The sequence below is a fragment of the Ahaetulla prasina genome, chromosome 4 (genome assembly GCF_028640845.1).
Source record: "Ahaetulla prasina isolate Xishuangbanna chromosome 4, ASM2864084v1, whole genome shotgun sequence".
NCBI lineage: Eukaryota > Metazoa > Chordata > Lepidosauria > Squamata > Colubridae > Ahaetulla > Ahaetulla prasina.
Window position 1 is genome coordinate 23,204,662 of NC_080542.1, and position 19,357 is coordinate 23,224,018.

General features: G+C 41.7%; 1 protein-coding gene across 1 annotated transcript; it reads right to left on the reverse strand.

Annotated features, from left to right (window-relative positions):
* Positions 1-308: 308 nt before the first annotated feature.
* On the reverse strand, positions 309-17,928 carry SHISA7 (shisa family member 7). Its single transcript, XM_058180120.1, has 5 exons — positions 17,378-17,928; positions 14,419-14,573; positions 11,947-12,012; positions 2,725-2,877; positions 309-934 (listed from the first exon to the last, which is right to left on the reverse strand). The coding sequence occupies exons 1-5, from the start codon at positions 17,926-17,928 to the stop codon at positions 309-311; spliced, it is 1,551 nt and encodes a 516-aa protein (XP_058036103.1).
* Positions 17,929-19,357: the final 1,429 nt, after the last annotated feature.

Consider the following 19,357-nt stretch of genomic DNA (forward strand, 5'->3'; position numbering starts at 1 on the left):
TTCTTGTCATGAGCTGTAATGCTGATATTGTTAAATAGCAACAGCCAATATCATCATCAAAGATTGTCAGGACCTGGCAGGTCAAATGGACCCAATCAAAAGTCAGTGAAGACTGTGAAAGTGCCATTAGCAAAGACCAGGCTAGGACTTGACATCAACCGAGATGGAGGCCACAAGACTAAAAATAAGGGAGGAAACCCCAAGAAAAAGATAGTGAGCACCAAATAAAGGGTGGGGTGGATCAGAAAAAGGGAGAGAAATATGGCCCTGGAAAGTCCAATCAACCTGAGTTGGGGAAAAGGGACAACTCACACCGTGACCTCATTCTTGCTGCCAGTAGGAAGGTGTTGGGTTGGGTGGTGCCCCGGGATGAATTGGACTTGATCAATGGTGCTTTGCCTCTTAGATGCAAAGCCTTGGCGCCGGGTGGCGGCTGCCTGGTTACTACTACTGCTGGTCTCCCAAGGAGCAGTTGCCTTGGGGGAATTGTTGGAGGTGGGATGAGAGTTTTTCATCATCATGTGATGGTGGTCAAGCATTGGGGTGCTGCTAGCACAGACATTGGTCTGAGAAAGAGCCTTCTGGTGGCCCAGGTGCATCTCCTGGAAGGGACCCGTGTGTTGATGGAGACGCTCTGGAGAAAGCAAGTGCTCCTGAGAATGCAAGTTTTCCCGGGACAGAAGGCGCTCGTGAGATATGACACGCTCTCTTGGAATGGTGTAGTCGTAATGTGATGGGCGGTAGCTTCCCCCTCCACTTCCACCGTCTGAAAGGATGTGTTCCTGTGACATGACCCGTCGCGGATTGTGTGACTTCTCAGAGTAGCTATCCCTATCGTAGTTCATTTTCATGGCATGTAAGGGCAGCGTCCCTCGAGTCAACTCAGCAAGGTGCCTCCGCTTGGCATAGAATTCATCCAAATCCTTCTCCGCTGCTGAGAAACATGGAGAAAAAGTGAGATGTCAGTGGATGATGGGGAGATGGACAGGTGAGGTTTAAAAACAGGAGAAAGGAATGTTAGGGACATAGATGGATGGCTATGCAAGTGTTTCGCACTAAATGTTTAGTGCAGAACTGCCATGCCTTCCATTTTAAGGAGCATGAACACAACACAACATCCTGTCAACAGTTGTGTTCCTTCAGTGTTTCTATTCTTTCTCAGATTATAGCAAGATTGCCTTCTTTCAGAAGGAACAATCCCAAAGATATAGATACCCTTAGGAGTCTGCCATGTCTTCTGGGCTGATGGTCCTACTTGGCTTTTAAATGCTATGCCAGAAACTATAGTGCAAAAATCTATGATTAGATCAAATGTGGATTTGATTTCATTTGATCGTAAAACAAAATGAAAATGAAATCATTTCATAATTTCTGATTTTTGTCTTATTAATTGCAATTTCATAACAGTTGCTGGAGATATCTGGGAAATGAATCTAAGATTTTTGGAAATTACTTGTAGTTCTGGAGCCTTACGCTGTATTCCAGTATTTTAAAAGTATTCCTCCATCCTACAGCTTAGGTCTAAAAGGGATCACACTAGCTGCCCACATTAAATGTGATTGAAATGCAGTATGTATTTGTCTACTGGATTTTTCCATTGATACAGAAAGTTCAATAAACTAATAGCAATCAAATGAGATTGAAATCTTTGTAGGACTTACTGCATATCCTATTCCTCCAATCGACTCATTCTTATATACTGGTAGCAATAGCAATAGCACTTAGACTTATATACCACTTCATAGTGCTTTACAGCCCTCTCTAAGTGGTTTACAGAGTCAGCATATTGCTCCCAACAATCTGGGTCCTCATTTTACTGACCTTGGAATGATGGAAGGCTGAGTCAACCTTGAGCCTAATGGGATTCGAACTGCCAAATTGCAGTCAGCCAGCAGTCAGCTGAAGTAGCCTGCAGTACTGCATTCTAACCACTGTGCCACCACATTAGGTCGACAGTTGCAAGTTAACTGGTGGCAGTTCAGTGCTGTCTTTGGAAACATCCCATAATACTCTAGAGCATCAAATGTAGGTTTTTACAGGGCACTATAGAAAGTTAAAACAATGACTAGAATGTCTGAATTCAGAGGCCAAGATCTCCTCAAATGCAGCTGCCACCAAAATGTCAAAGACACAAAACTATTTTCCTTGCTCAGTTCATTTTCCTGGGTTCCATCACTACCACAGGGAGAATGAAGAGAAAGTTGCTTGAAACAATGGATCACAAAGAAATATACTGGGCGTGTGTGTGTGTGTGTGTGTGTGTGTGTGTGTGTGTGTTTGTGTGTGTGTGTGTGTGTGTGCATGGATATTTCTCATGTATAGTTTTTAGGAAAAAAGAAACACACATCCACCTTACACACATACACTCCCTTTCACTTATATCTGAATGGGACAATTTATGATATATGGTATATCTTGGTCAGAATGCCCTCTGTGCTCCCCTTCTACAGAAAAAGCCCAGAAAAATCACACAAAACTATCTCTGAAGAATCTCACTTTGGCAATTTAAAGCTTGGGTGCTAAAATTCTAATTGTGGGAAGAAAGGACCTAAGGAATAGAATTCAAAGACTGAGATTTTGAAAGAAGTACGAGTACATAGGTGAGAAGAAATATGCTATATCACTTATTAAGAGCTACTAATCCCAAGGAATAGCCTTGCAAGATGGTTTGTTACCTTTTTCTTTAAAAACAACAACTCCTCAGTTGTAAATAATGCAACTTACCCAATCGTTTGAGTGAGGAGTAACGGTTGAGTTCTGACTTGATGGCTGACTCGTAGGATGGAGGCAGATGGGAGAGGTTGTGAAATGAACGAGAGCAGCTGAGGGTATTGTATTTGGTTGAGGAATGACTTGGGGTATCATTCATGTGCCAGTCTTTTAAGGGAGCAGAGAAATTAGAGAAAAAAAATCAATTAGACTTGATTTCTGCTGCATTTTACTTTACTTCAGGGGTGAAATTTACTTACCTTCGCTACTGGTTTGCAACGCTACGCTCACATGCAACACCTCTGCACATACACAGGACCTTCTGTGCATGTGCAGAGGGTCAAAAACAGGACATGCCGACATCCTGGTGCGTGGGCGGAGCCTCCTATCGCCAGTGCTACCTGTTCGCCCAAGCTGAACAGAACCGGCTAAATTTCACCACTGCTTTACTTGTTTTCACACTAAGCCCTTGAGTCTGAAATGGAAATCATTTGTTCATTCTGCTCTGATGCAAAATCCAGATGGGAGCTTTCACATTCTGTTCCATTCCCATGGTCTCCGTGTGGATCCTCCAAGGATATCTCATTGAGATATGCAAAACACCTACAGCCCACTTCAAATTGGGGATAACAGACATAAAGCCTATTTTTATTTATTTGTTTGTTTATAAAATTTATTGGCCACCCATCTTACCATAGGGTAACTCTGGGCAGCTTACGGTCATAAGAATATGTCTATACATATACAATTAAAACATAAACATTGTTTCGCAAGGGGTGGGAATCCAAAATTGTTGTACTATACCAATCAGTTTTCAATTACAAAGGATGTCATGTGCATATGTTGTTTCTTTTTAAGACAATTTTTGTTAATTTTTGTTTGGTGGTGTTTTTTTTAAAATATTTTGATGTTTTGTATTTTAATCTTTTTTCAATAAACTAATTTTTTTTCAGGGGGAGGGAAACGTAAATAATTAAAATCTACCTTAAAACCTAAGGACACATGGGGAGGGGGAGGGCGGAATGGGTGGGGAGGTGGGATATGTTATTACTCGATCAACCACCTCCACTGTGCTGTTCCCTCACTGGGGCCCTAGGCTAATTGACAGAGCCATGTCTTTAGGCCTCTACAAAAGGATAGGAGGGTTGAGGCCATCCTCACACTGGGTGGCAAGATCTAGAGGACAAGAGCAATAGCTTCTCTGCTATTGCTCTTGTCCTCTAGATCTTGCCACCCAGACCCCACTAACCAGGATAATCGGGCTGATGGGACCCACATGCATCCTCTGCCAGTATGGGCCAATGCCATGGGGCGTGACCGACCCTCAAGTAACCTGGACCCATGCCATGGAAGGCTTTAAAGGTGATCACCAACACCTTGAATTGCACCCAGAAGCAGACCGGTAACTAATGCAGCTCATGGAGCAGTGCTGTTATTGGGGTCATTCTAGGACCCCCCCCCCCTCAAATTGCTCATGGCAACTCTGCACCAGCTGTAGCTTCCGAATGCTCTTCATCCCAATGTGCAATTTGATTCAAAGAGGTGAGTTGACTGGACAATTCAAATCTGCAAACTGCTTCAGCTGTTTGCTTTAATAAAAGGGAACGTGCACTAGCATAAATCCTCAACTGATTTAAAACAACACCAGCTCAATTTGGCCCCAGTGAAGTAATTTGGCCCAATGAGCTAATTTGACAGTTTGATCCAAAAGAGAGCTTTGATTCACAGGCTTTTCAAGGGGTGCTTTGAATCAAAACTCAGTATAACTTTTGCCACCAGGGAAATTAACAAGGGGTGGAGAGTGCCAGGGTCTCTTCAGCACTAGCTGAGAAACTCTCCTTTTAAATCAGCTGTTTTCTTACTCAATTCAGCATTACCAGCTGGTTTTTAATTACCTATTTTCTATTCCCCTCTGGCAGATTCTGTAGTAACTCATTTAATTTTTTTTCCCCAGCATGAAGAATTGCTTGTCCCCTTTCATTACCGACTGGTCTTCATTTATGACTGCAACTCTGTGATTCATTATAAATGTCTCAGCCGCCATGTTAAAAATATATTTTCCACTCAACTATTTCTGTTAGGATGAGCAAGCCTGCATTAGCCCTTTTAAACCATTTCCTTTGTGTGTATTCTCCTCCACCTGTTCCAGGGCACAGCTTCAACAGCCTCAAAGGTCATCTACCTTTCCAATATATGAACAAATCCCCCCTTGCTCTGTCCCCCCTTTTTCACTCATCTACTCTTTGCCTGGTTCCCAATTCTGGCCACTACACAAAAGTAGCCTGTAAGTAGATACAAAGTCTACGGAGTCCTCCTCTCGTAGGAAAGGATAGGTCTGGGGGGGGAGAGAAGAGGAGATTTGTTTAGCTCTTCAATTCCTAAATTCAAAAGTGCTGTGACATTAATCATACAATTAGCAGCTGAGCTAGTTGATTAGTAAAAAATCATTGCAGAATGCCTGGGGTTAGATGCCTTTTTTTAAAAAAAATCCAGTTCGTAATTGGATAGGGGACCATGCAAAAATAACAGACTAGAAGTTGGAAAAAAACTCTTCTGCAATGTTGCCAAGAAAAGTACATGAAAATGAGCATTAAATTACCAATTAGTTACAGGTAGTCCTCAACTTACAACCACAACTGAGTCCAAAATTCCCATTGCTAAGTGAGGCAGTTGTTAAATGGGTTTTCCTTCGTTTTACAAGCTCAACATTACTGGCTTCTTTCAATATGTCTTGTTATCCCATCTTGCTTAAAGACTCTTAACTTTCTGTTCGTTTGATATTATTTTTACTATAACAGTGTTTGAAAAAGAAATCGGCTATCAGAAAATAGAGCAAATGCCTCATTAAGGTTTTATCCCCTATGTCCCACTGAACACAGCAAGCCTTTTGAATAAGCACGCAAAAGGTGGGCTGATTTCTGGAAAACCACTGCAGATTTGTGTACAGATAGTCCGGCCACAATTGGGACTGGAATCTCAGTCACTGAGTGAGTCATCATGCGACTGGATCTGAATTTACAACCATTTTTACTGCAGTTGTTAAGCAAATAATGAGGACATTAAATGAACCTCATGGTCACTAAGAGTATCAGTTTCCCCAATGGACTACTTGTTGGAAGCGGGCTGACAAGTTGCAATCATGTGACCTCAAGATCCTTCAATCGTCATAAATGTGAGTAGGTTGCCATTCAGTCAAATTGCAATCACGTTTCTGTGGCGGTGGTGCAAGGGTCATAACTTCAAGAAAGAGTCACAAATCACATTTTTCCAAGTTGTCATAACTTTGAACCTTCACTGAACAATTAGACATAAGTCAAGGACTATCTGTATGTGAATTGCAAGTACGAAGAATTGTGATCTTGTTAGGGATTGTCTGAAACTCATTTATTTATTGTACATTAGACACCCTCAGACAGAAGTGGGTTCAAAAGACAAACGAAGTGAACAAAACCCACTTATCAAACAGCAGCAGGTTATAGGAGGGATACAAACAGCATAGCACAGATTCAAAAAGATTCTGATAGAAAGTCGAGAATAAAAAGAGACACACCAAGTTTCCTTCATGGGGCTAATGCATATCAAAGGACCTGAGCCTAGAATGTATGGGATGTACTTGCTCATTTGTCTATGCTTTAAGTATTTCACCTGGTGGTAGAAAAATAAGACAATGACGGTAACATAGGTCAATGTTGTTTAGAAATTTTAAGAATGCTAGCTGGAAATTTGGAAAACTAATGCTGAACATACCTGGAGAGCATCAGATTTGGGAAGATAGCTATAGGCCTACTGGATTATAACCCACTAGTCTTTGTTTAAAAATAAAATACAGGTAATTAATCCTCAACAGCTTGTTTAGTGACAGTTCAAAATTACAGCAGTCCTGAAAAATGTGACTTATGACTATTTTTCACAGTTACAGCCTTTGTAGCATCCCCACGATCATGTGATCATAATTCAGATGCTTGGCAACTGGTTCATATTTATGACCACTGCTGTGTCCCAAGGTCATGTGATCCCATTTTGCAACCTTCTGATAAGTAAAGCCAAAGGGGGAAACCAGTCTCACTTAACAACTGCGTTATTGACTTGTCAGCTGCAGTGATTCACTTAACAGTGGTAGCAGGAAAAGTTGTAAAAGCGGGATGAAACTTACGTAACAAACGTCTCATTTAACAACCTAAATTTTGCGCTCAATTGAGGTCATAAATTGAGGACTGCCTGTATAAACTAAAGGTTGCCCGACCCAATCTTGTTTTAAAAAGATTAACCAAAATAAGTTCTATATCAAAAACTCAAATCCTCCCATCACTGAAGCACTACCTCAACTGGAAGAGAGGAAATCTACCCTTTCCAGGAATAGAACATCATAACCCCAGGCCATCTCAGTATGAGGCTCTCAGTCCTACAAGCTGTGCGAGGCTGAGCTCCATATGGCACAAAGGTCAGGCAGCAAACCACTGCTACGAAACAAGCTTTGTTTGAGCAAAGGAAACCTCCAGCCTTGGTTTCATTTTTCCTTCTGCCAAAGCAACTTGGATGCCAAGATCAATGATCTTAAGACAAACCTGGGATTAATTTCTATCCCTGAGCTCCAACCCAATTGCCGTGAAGGAAGGGTCATTCTATCACGCCAACTTCTCTGTTTTTGTTCCTGCCACCTCGTCTTTCCTCTGAGGACCATCATAATTTCTGTTTTCGTTGTTTCAATCTCTTTACTAAAGACTTCAGACCTAGCTCACTTTTTTACACCAGATGTGTTGGCTTCCAGATGTAGGTAAACTAAAGCTCACAGTTGCCTCGGTCAGAGTCATCAGCCGTGAAGAATGGTGCTAGGAGCTACGATGTGAAAGACCACAAATTATTGACTTCTGAGAAATAATCAAATCAAAACCTTTATTACAGTCATAGACCAGCATATTCTAAGAAATGATTCTGTGTCCTGATAGCAGGATGCTTCAACATGGTGATAGCATCTTAAAATGGAATCAAGTCAAGACATCAACTGACTTATTCCTGAAAAGAATAGTGACACTCTAGGTACTTGCTCTATTGCATCATACTTACGTAGCTTGAAACATTCAACTCAGTGAGGCTTACTCCTTTGAAAACATATATAGGATTGTGCAGTCCTATGTTTCCAGGGATGTACACAAGGAGGGAGTAAAATCAAAGTAGTTGACCATAACCATGCAATCAAAGCCCCAGCCTTTTTTTATATGTGTTGTGGTTTTACCTGCATTTTTTTTTATATCCATCTTACCATTTACACTTATTTAGCATTTACCCTGTTTCTGCAAATCATCCCAGAAACCAGTTAGAATAGGTTTTGTGTCCCTCCAGGAAAGGCAAACTACATGTTACCCTAAGTTCGTGATGGCGAACCGATGTCACATGTGCCAGAAGTGGCATGAAGACCCCTCTCTCTGGCCAGCTGTTGCCCTTTGCTTTTCTGGGTTCCAGTGCAAACACGCATACCGGCCAGCTGGTCTTCGTGCGCATATGTGCACCAGAACCTGGAAGACCAGGTGACCGGCACACATGTGCACACTGGAAACCAGAAGCTCAGCTTCCTGGTGCACACATGCATGACAGGGAGTTGCTCTTCCAGTTTCTGGTGCTCCTGGGCATGTGAAGATCAGTTGACATGTGTGCATGTGCGCGCTGGAACCCGGAAGAGCAACGGGTGATGGCTGGCATGCCTGGAGAGATGGCTCTGCATGCCACTTTTGGCATGCATGCCATCGGTTCGCCATCATGGACTTAGGTAACATGTAGTTTTCCTTTCCTGCAGGGACACAAAGCTGAGCTTCCAGTTTCCAGCGTGTGCATGCATGCCAGCCAGCTGGTCTTCATGTGTGCATGTACACCAGAACCCGAAAGATCCAGAAACCAGAAGCTCAGCTTCCCGGCATGCACGTGTGCACCAGGAAATTGCTCTTCAGCCGAAAAAATGCTTTTAAAAGTAAAAAAAAAAAAGCCTCTGATGATCACACGGCTCAGCTGGGATCATCAGAACCTTTTAAAAGCATTTTTTTACAACTTCTTCAACTGAAGAGGTTGTAAAAAAATGCTTTTAAAAGGTTCTGGCAATCAGGCAACTCAGCTGGGATCATCAGAACCCTTTAAAAGCTTTTTTTCCTCTGGTGATCCCAGCTGAGTTGCCTGATCATCACAGGCTTTTAAAAGCATTTCAGCCCTGCAGTGCACACTCCCATTTTGGCCCCAAGGCTACCCTAAGTATTTGTTTGTGTTTAATGTTTAGCATTCATCACACCTTTTTCCACTGAAAAAGAAGGCATAGGACAGGAAGACTTGATATAGACTTTTACTACAGGGATAGGAGGTGGGTTTAATCATTTCTGAAACCCATTTCCTATTCAAAATTTTCCTTTCTCCACTGTTGCTAGTTGTAGGAAATAGTGGTTCAGGGTTCAAATAGGAGCTGGGGAGAAAGGAGATAAATTATAACATTTCTAAGCTATTGTAATATTGACAATGGTGATCTGTATCGTAGCTTTGGACCTGCATTGTAGGTCCATTGCAATCAGTTTGATTGCAATGCTTATTCTGCGTATTTCCATCATAACTCAGCTCCCAGTGCTGGAAAAGCAGAATATAAACATTTTCATGTCACATTCTCTGTGACCATCATGAATAGCAGGCAGCAACTATTAAATTATGTGATCCCTGTTCACACACAACTCTGCCCCTTTCATTTTGTGCCACCACCTACCTGGTCATCTGGATGCGTATAGCCTCCAATGCAGAGTTTTCTAAACCTTGGCAACTTTAAGATGTGTGGACTTCAACTCCCAACTCGCGAGAGGCTTGGCTAGGGAATTCTGGGAGTTGAAATCCACACATGTCAAAGCTGCCAAGTTTGAGAAAACACTGCTCCAGTGATACTCCAGACACAGTGACTGGCCTATAACAAGTTTTGGCTGGTCAAGATCAACCTTAACATTTTTTAGCAGCGACGCCAATGGGTGGGGATATTTTCCCCCGGTGGGATGAGTGGTTGAAGGTTCTTTGTATTTTAATCCATATTAAATTACACTGTCGTGTCGTTTCATGGTGTTCCTTTCTTAAAACATGGCTTGGTTTAGATAAGGCAGTGGCAGCAGAAGCAGATCAAATTTGGTCCTCTGGATGTCCACATTTGGACCAGATCAACGATGTGAAATTTATCAGGCCTCCACTCTTAGAATGGATGTCAGTGAAGATAGACGACTTCCAAGGAATTTGCATATTCCTTGTCTCATTTTTCTTGTCTCCAATATGTGTTGGCTTAGCTTATTTCATGATGCAGCCATGTGTGGGTGTCTATGCGTAAGTGTATAATTGGGTGTGTGTCTGTCTGAATCGGAATTTGTCAGAGTGAGGGAAGGGAGACATATACACATACAGCCTTAACTCTTTTTCCCTTCCTTTTGTAGTTGTAGGAGCACTCACTAAACATGGGGGAAAGATCATTATTAAAACGGTCAGTATTTCCTTCCATTTTTGTGGTGGCTTCAGTTCACGAGCATTTGCTTTTTTGTTTTAATAAAACAATTTAGAGCAAAAGGAAGTGAACAGATTTATGAAGCTCAACGACATGCCTTTAAACCCAAGGGCATGTTAGCTGCAGTCTTGAAGTGACTTGATTTCTTTCTTAAGTAATTTCAAAATAATTGTAATTTAATTTAAATGTATAAAAACCATACGTTTCATTGTTATGTGCCCCTGAAAAGGTGCCTTTTTGTTTTTGACTGTAAACAATTCAACTTTGGAATTTGCTGCCACAAGAAGTGCAACCTTATTAGCCTTCAAAAATGGTTGGACCAGTTTCTAGAAGCCATGGGAATAAAATGCCTTGCTGGCAGTAGAACTGCCTCTGGAGACCATCTACTGGGAGTCGAGTGGACTTCCTTGTGCAGTTGGTTAGCCACTGTGAGAAACGACTGTAAGACCCAGTTGGCCAGAGCTCTGATACAACAAGGCTCCACTTCTATTAAACAACATAGACATGTCCATCTACTCTCCAGGAGTTAAGTTCCAGTCTTCGAAACTTTTTTGATGGCAACCCTCAAAACTGGTTAACTGATTTAACTTTCTGCTTCTAATCATAGGTGCCTGTGAGAATGGAAAGAGGGGAAATGACAAACAAGAATCATGATGGTCACAACATAAAATCCCTTGGCTTATATACAGTCCTTGCATCTGGCATTGGGTCACAAATAGAAAAGGCCGAGATTTAGATCATGATATTGCAATTTTGTCATTCTTTTCTTCAACAGTTTGTACTAGATGTCTATTCTCAACATCGATATTCAACTCTGCCTACTCTATTTGATGACCCACCCACATTACAAAGGGAAGAGCATTAAACTGCCTATCTCAGAATCATCTTTTGATCCAGGGGACTTCAGAAGTCTGTTTTTTAAAAATAATAATAAAAATAAAAATAAAACAGCATATGGGATCAGAAATCCATCATATAATCTCTCCATAAGATAGCACCTCCCAAACCTTTTCCTTCATTACCCCAAACCATTTGTCAGAAAGTCTTATTGAACTTCAAGGACCGTGTTAAGTCCCTTCCTTCAACACCATCAAAATTTGAATGGTCGTTGAACAAATGGTCGTAACTCAAGGACTATCTGAATTATAAAACCAACATCACTAAATTATCTTTATGTCATTTCACTAAATTATCATTGGTAATTCCCCTGATTTTTCATCATAATTTGGAATACCTAGCGAGCTTTTTGAATATGTTTTTGTACACGTGGCAATCTTGAAGTCAATTTAAGTGTCCTTGCTGTGATCAGTAATGGGTTCAAATGTTGTTATCCAAAGAAAAAGCAATTTTACCCAATTTTGGGCAATTTACCCGGCTTTGGAAAGCACTGCCTTATGTTAAATTCTTGTTGCTTAGTCATAGCCAACAATAATTTCCTATTCTTCCAATAAATTGCAGAAAATTGAGGACTCCTAAATGCACTATTGATGTGAGGGTGAGGTTGTAAAAGACCGTGTATGTAGTATATCACTTCAGGGAACTTTTAAGCTGAAAAGTAGCATCAGCATATATAAGTCCATTTACATATAAATAGAACTCTGGGTGTAAATGAATGATAAATGTATGAAAAGGTATATAATGAATCAGTGATTTGATGGGACTCTCCCAACACTTTTTGCCTTTTCCGTTTGTATCAGTCTCTAGCTAGGGATCAGACACCACTAGACACTTACCCAGAGTGGCTGTGTGGTGCTTAGGGCTGTTGACGTTCAAATGGATGTAATTGTGATGCATGTTATCTGCAAGGCAAAAAAGAGAAGCATGCATGGGGCCGCGCTGCATGTTCCCGCAGGCGGCCACTAGAGGTCATCTCATTCAGGTTTTTTTCCAAGCATCAGCTCTGGAATATCCCGCCTGCTTTAAATCAGAGAGGACCCAAACGCATTTGGTCCTCCTCTTTGCAGCTTTTGGTCTGTGTCCGAACATGGCAGTGCTCAGAACACTCTCTGCAAAGGGAAATGATCTTATTAGGTCTCCTTTTGAAACTTGTTTTCCTAGATTGCACGTGCGGGAGGAATGTGATCTGCGGAAATCACTGGTGAATTCTTTTCGCCGCAGAAAGCTAAACACTACTGTTTACAGAGCAGTGACAGGTATGCAGTTCAATGGAGAGAAAAAAAGTGGGCAACTTTCTATGACTCCCAGGTCTTGTCTGGTGCTACCATTCTCTCTTCCCTTTCCTCTTACTGTGATTTTTCAAATAGGTTAGACAAAGAGAAGACAAAGACCACAGAAAACAAGGAACAGTATTCAGGGTGTTTTTCAGCACCTGGATAGCAGATTTTACATTCACCCACTCCCATCTCCTATAAAGCTGGGGCTCTCCTATGCATGCTTCTGCCCTTCCTATCATTTTTCTGTTGCTCTGTTTGGGATAGTCTTGTCTACAATCACTGCCTGGGTTTGCTATTAGAAGGATTATGGTCATTTCCCTGGCAGGACTCTTAACATCTCCGAGAAGAAAGTGCAATGTCCTTGAACAGAAAACCACACTTTCCTTTTCTTTTCACCTGTAAAAGGAGCAATTTTGTGTCTGAATGCAGTTCTCTCCCCCTCCTCACTACCCTAATATTAATGTTTGAGCCAGCACAAAGACAGCCAGACAGCTAGTATTGGTTGTCATGGCAAACAGGCTGTTTCCCCGTTTTTTGCAGCTTAGTTCCTGCTGCTGATACATATATAATTTAAACACTTCAACCTCCAACTTGAAGAAGTTAGCACGAGATACTCCTAGGGGGAAATTGTAGAGGGGAAGGACCTGGAGACAGGATGGAGACAAAACACAGGGGCAGGAGGGTGCTGGTAGTTGGCAAAAAGTTATCTCAGTGGTTCTAGGAAAGTGTACTGCATTATGTCGATACACTGTTGTTTCTACTCTCAGTAACATTTATCTAACTTTTTTTATCCGAAGAGGTTTGAAAAGATCTTCCGTTTGGATCTTAACAACCAGTATTTATTCTTACCAGAATTTAGACTCCAAACAATGGAAGTGCCAGACCTACAGACAAATAATGAAACCTTTACCTTTTTTGACTTCTTTGATGGTATGTTTGATTCAACAGTGAGCCATCTATCCAGGAGAATGTTTCTTGAAACCTGTTTTCCGTCTTGATTTCACGGCTTTTCCATGCTTTGCAAGATAGGTTGGTTCAAATACCATGACCTACTCATGGATATTTCTCAGTTTGTACAAACCATGGTTTGGCATTACAGCCAAATGGATTACAGGGTTGTAAAAGGGAAAAAGAATCAATTTGACCATTGGCCAGTTCAAAGCTTCTTCTTAGTTTAGAAACCAAGCTATATCACTCACACTATTCCTGATGCAAATTATTTTCATCAGAACTTTTGCAGCCTAATCAAGAATTTGGAAATGATTTCCAGGAAAAATGGCTAAGATGTTTACCTTACTATGCCTGAGCTTGAGATCCCTTATTGCAGTGTTTCTCAATCTTGGCAAGTTGGGTGGACTTCAACTGCCTAGAATTCCCCAGCCAGCTTTTCTGGGAGTTGAACTCTACATATCTTCAAGTTGGCAAGGTTGAAAAAACACTGCCTTATTGCATCTTCACTTTTTGATCATACCACTGAAATTTCATCGTATGTTTTGGATTATTGTTATTATTATTATTTGCAAATAGAAGAAGCAAGACAGCAATAGCAATAGCACTTATATACCACTTCACAGTGCTTTTACAGCCCTCTCTAAGTGGTTTACAGAGTCCGCTTACTGCCTCCAACAACCTGGGTCCTCGTTTTACCCACCTTGGAAGGATGGAAGGCTGAGTCAACCTTGAGCCTGGTGAGATTCGAGCCTGCCAAATTGCAGGCAGCTGGCAGGCAGCAGAAGTAGCTTGCAGTACTGCACTCTAACCACTGCGCCACCACCGTGGCTCTTTATTAGATATTTGTTGCAGCATTATTTTTGCTGCTTAGAAGTCAATAAGCCCAATATTCCCCCAATATTTAAAACGACTAACACCAGTGACAGCATGAAATCACTGGTCCACTGAAGTCAACAAAGTAAAGAGTAGCTCACTGTAAAATTACCTTTGGACAAGGTAAGCACCTGATAAAAGCAGAAATTCAGTGGCTAGTTTGAAAGTCACTCTCTTACCCAGCAGCCCCATGTCTCTTTCTCTTACCATGACTACTTTTGGAAGGTTTCACCGCATTGTACAGATTCTTCGGAGGACGAGCTGAACCATTGTCTTGAAAGTTTGAGTTCATCACAAGGCTGTTGTTGCGCTCAGAACATGAGGTGGTACCTGCTTGATGCCTGAGAATGTCAACCAAAGCCCTGGCCAGAAAAAAAAAAAGGAGGGGGGGGGCAAATGTTCATGGAAGGGAAATCATGAAGTATACACATGGATTCTGTTGAGAAACCTGGAATGTGCATTTAACCATCTGCATGTTGATGACAAAATTGTGTGACCAAAACTCTCCAAACAGGTGCCTTTCATATTCCCACTCTGAATGGGATGCAGCGCAGCATCGTGTGGTTAAATATAACTAGGGAATACTAAGTTGTGGAAGGAGAGCAGCAAGATGGTTTTGAATCAAAAATACATGTTAAAGGTGGTTTTAAATGGAAACACGTTCAAGATCTAGGCTCTTCTAGGTCTAGTGATGTGTCCAGTCCCAAGCATCCCATAAAGAAAGCAACAGACGCACTCGAATAGCTTTGAAGAATGGCAATGCTTTTGGTCAAAAATACAGGTAGCCCTCGACTTACAACAGTTCATTTAGTGGCCATTCAAAGTTACAATGGTACTGAAAAAAGTGACTTATGATCATTTTTCCCACTTACGACCATTGCAGCATCTCTATGGTTACATGATCAAAATTCAGATGCTTGGCAGCTGACTCATATTTATGACTGTTGTAGTGTCCTGCGGGTCATGCGATCCCCTGTTGCGACCTTCTGGCAAGCAAAGTCAATGGGGGAATCCAGATTCACTTAATAACCATGTTACCAACTTAGCAAATGCAATGATTCACTTAACAACTGTGGCAAGAAAAGTCGTAAAATGGGGCAAACTCACTTAAGAAATGTTTCTTAAGTGTTTTGCTTAGCGACATAAATTTTGGGCTCAATTGTGGTCGCAATTTGAGGACTACCTGTATAGGATACATGTTCTGTGAGAGAGTATATTTTGCTTGGAGGACAAAGATGATGAAGGCAAGTGAACAAGCTTCTAATGTGAAGAACTGTCTGTTAAGATATTTAATTTAATAGCTGGAACAGTTACGTGGATAATGGGCCGGTACACACAGTGGTAGTTAGCTGGTTAGACGCATGGCTGTAGAGAGTGCGGGCTCCTGCATGAGGCAATCTCCATTATGATTGGTTACTGGGTGTAAAGAGAGAGGTTCCCGTTTTTCTCGTCTTTTTCTTCTCTGTATGCTGTTTTGTGATTTATCTGACAATTTACCACATGATGTGCCTGACTATCTAGTTCACTGCATATATTGATGTGAAATAGATTTATTTACATAAAACTACAAGTTCATGTCAGTGTCTCTGACTTCATTTGGATGCCTACTGCGCAATTCCTTGATCCTGTCCCACAGAAGGAGGCAGCAATTTGTTCTCTATCCTCTGGAAGACTTTGAATGACTATAAAGAAATAATTCATCCAATCGCATTGCAGCATAGACTTGCTTGTCTATTGTTCAGAATTAAAATTATCAATTTTTTCTTGATATTTGACACTTTCATGACTTTTTATGTTATAACAGAGAAGTTTGGACATCTTGCACAAGGTTCTGGGGAATTTTCTAGCAAGCCCATTCAGTTTGCAAAAAAAATGTTGGCTTTGCTACAGGGGTGAAATCTAAAAATTTTCCCTACCAGTTCTGTGGGCGTGGCGGTCAGGTGACTGAATGGGTATGGTCAATAATAATAAATAATAAAAATAATAAAGTATACAAAACTTGGGAGGCACTGGTCTACCTTCTTTAAAAATAGAGGCCCTGGTCTACCAATTGTCTTTTACTGAGAGGCCCCGGTCTACCAAGTGCCTTTTATTGAGAGGCACCAGTCTACCAAGTGCCTTTTTTTGGCAGGCACCTGTCTACCTTCTTTAAAAATAGAGGCACTGGTCTACTAGCTGTAGTGCAGCCCTTTGAAGTGCGGTGGCAGTCATTTAAGACCGTTTGCAGCTACATCACCACTGAGTGCTTCAGGGACAGAGAAGAGGAACAGCAAGGCATGGGCAGTGGAGTGGGGGCAGGGATTTTTGCTACCGGTTCTCCAAACTACCTGCCCCCATCACTACCGGATCACGCGATCCAGTCCGAACCGGGAGCATTTCACCCCTACTTTGCTATCACCTAATGGTCTAAGCATTAGAATGTATATACTGTATATTCCTCAGTTCTCCACTATATACGGTAGGTACATTCTGCTGCAACTTCACTTGCAGTTGTGTGGGATGATATCATTTGTAATCCAATACATCTCAAGAATATCAATTTTTGCTCTAGAAAATATTAGTTCTTTCAGCCCTGTTTCTCTGAGCCTATAGATCAGTGTCTCTCAACCATGGCAACTTTAAGACATGTAGACTTCAACTCCCAGAATTCCCCAGCCAGCCTGAAACTAGCTGGCTGGGGAATTCTGGACACTGAAGTCCACATGTCTTAAAGCTGCCAAGATTGAGAAACACTCAATTTCTTTTATCTGACTGTTGCCCCGGTTGCAGCTCTTCCACCTCTTCCTCAAGATTATTCTCATAGCCCATTACAAATCCTTGGTTTGTGGAAGAGACTACAGCTTTGAGACAGAGCACAACATTGAAGGCCAACTGTCTCAAGTCAAAATAACTGAATAATATGTGATGAAAGAGACACTTTCTTACATCTTGAAAAGCTGCTGCTAACGCAAGTGGGAAATATTTGGTCTCCCTAAATTAGGCAAACAGGCTGTCTTGCAATAGGCTGGTTTCCAGTTGCGCCTAGATTTAGCAGCAAGTGAAAATACATCCCATTGAACCCTAATCTTGAGACCCTTTAGATTTGGAAACAACTCAAGGGTAGTATCTAACCCTCCATCAATGGATGAGAATACTTCTGGTCCCTCTCTGCAGCTCATATCCTTACCTGGGCACATTGAGTTCTCTCCCATGGGGTCTCCTGGAGGCTTTGCTGAAAAAGAACTTGATCCCAACTCCCACAGCTAAGGTGAAGCTGATGACGCCACAGATGACATACACGGTGCTGTTGCTCTGCTGCTTGCTACCGTTGGGTACATCGGGCCCATTCGTGGCTGTTCCAGCAATGGTGGTTGCAAACCACTGGGGGCTGTCACGGCACTTCCCTTGCTCCAGCCTCCTGGTTCGATCGTCACAGCAGAAGCGGTATTGGCAGGTGCCGCAGCAGAACCGGTAACCTCCTGTGGTACAGTTGAAGGCTGCATCGTATTGCCCCATGACATCATAGTAGCCTTGGCATGTTTCAGAGGGCCGGACTTTGCTGCTTGTGCTCGTGGTTGAGTTAGAGTTTGGTGAAGTCAAGCGCTTCAGGTGGGCTAGGAGGCTGGGCAGTCCCCAACTCTGGTTTGTATAATGTGGTGCCTGAACCACAGCTAAGGCCGTGTGTCCAGCCAAGGCTTCAAGGGATGCATAGAGCATGACGGTCAGCAACTGATGCATGATGGGGGGAAGGTATGGGGCTGAGAAGCTCAAGCCAGGCTGGCCAATGGGGTGGGCCTTTTAGAAAGCGTATAAAAGTGATCAAGGAAGCAAACCCTATAAAGATAAAGAAAGGAGTGTTAAGAAAAGTCCAGCGGAGTGAATGCAAAATGCTCCTCAATTCGATACAAGTAGACCTCGACTTACAACAACAATTGAGCCCAAAACTTCGGTTGTTTTGGTGAGACATTTGTTAAGTGAGTTTTGTCCCATTTTCTTGCTACAGTTGTTAAGTGAATCAATATAGTTGATAAGTTAGTAAGCCAGTTGTTAAGTGAATCTGGCTTCCCCATTGTCTTTGCTTGTCAGAAGGTCACAAAAGGGTTGCATGACCTTGGGACACAGCAACGGTCATGAATTTTGAGCAGGTGGCCATGGGGATGCCGTAAAGGTCGTAACTGCAAAAAATGGTCATAAGTCACATTTTTCAGTGCTGTTGTAATTTTGAATGGCCACTAAATGAACTGTTGTAAGTCGAGGGTTACCTGTACTAACAACACAGGTTAGCCTTCTCTAGTCTCTTCCATAAATCTTGGGAGTCAACCTCTAGAAACGGCATGTCAGGTTGGAGAAAGTTACGGTAGAGCCATCAGGAGCAACTGCTGATGATAAGCTTCTCCCTCATGAAGTTTTTCAAATAAACATCTGTCTTAAAATGTATGCTATGTTCCCTCAATCTGAGATCATCTGGGATGAAAACTCTGGTTTAACAAATCCAAATTGCATCATTTCGGAATAGCTGATCTCAGCTCACAGCCAGGATAACAACTCTCAGCCTCCAATTCCATAATGATTGAATATTTCGTGCTTTACAGCTTTGCACAACATGGTTTATTGCTTCCAGCTTAGCATGATGTCTGAATTCAATTGCTATGGCTATGGTATAGGTCAGGGGTGAGGATCTATGGCCCTTTTATGACGTGCGGACTTCAACTCCCAGAATTCTTGAGCCAGCATGAATCAAAGTGAATCAAGCTACTGGGGCTTATTCAGCAAATCACCATTTTTAAAAATCCATATAGCATGAAACAGGAATGTAGCTATTTGGGTTTCTAAACAGCATCTGAATCTACTAACTAGTGTTTATTTCATTGGGAGATTCTATTAGATAGGAGTGGAATGTATTGATTTCTCTTGCTATCTTTCCACTTAAAATAGCTCTCAAGGTGGTCAATAAAGCTATAATGTATATGTTACAATTCAAATTCGGACTCTTCAATAATAGAGAAATAAACACGCTCACCAAAATAAAACAGTGTAATTATTAAATTAAACATTTCTATACCACTCATGCTCCCAGAGAAGTCCAGAATATTTTAAATAAGTGAATAAAATTTATTAATACTTTAAATAAAATCACCTCAATAAAGCAATTTGTTTTAAAAAGATA

What these genes read in the sequence shown, in the direction of transcription:
- SHISA7 (XM_058180120.1), bottom strand. Translation starts at nt 17,928, where the DNA reads ATGCATCAGTTGCTGACCGTCATGCTCTATGCATCCCTTGAAGCCTTG. An exon ending in GCACCACACAGCCACTCTGG is followed by an intron (nt 2,878 to 11,946) that starts GTAAGTGTCTAG and finishes CTCCCTTAAAAG; the next exon opens with ACTGGCACATGAATGATACC. An exon ending in CTCCTCACTCAAACGATTGG is followed by an intron (nt 935 to 2,724) that starts GTAAGTTGCATT and finishes CATGTTTCTCAG; the next exon opens with CAGCGGAGAAGGATTTGGAT.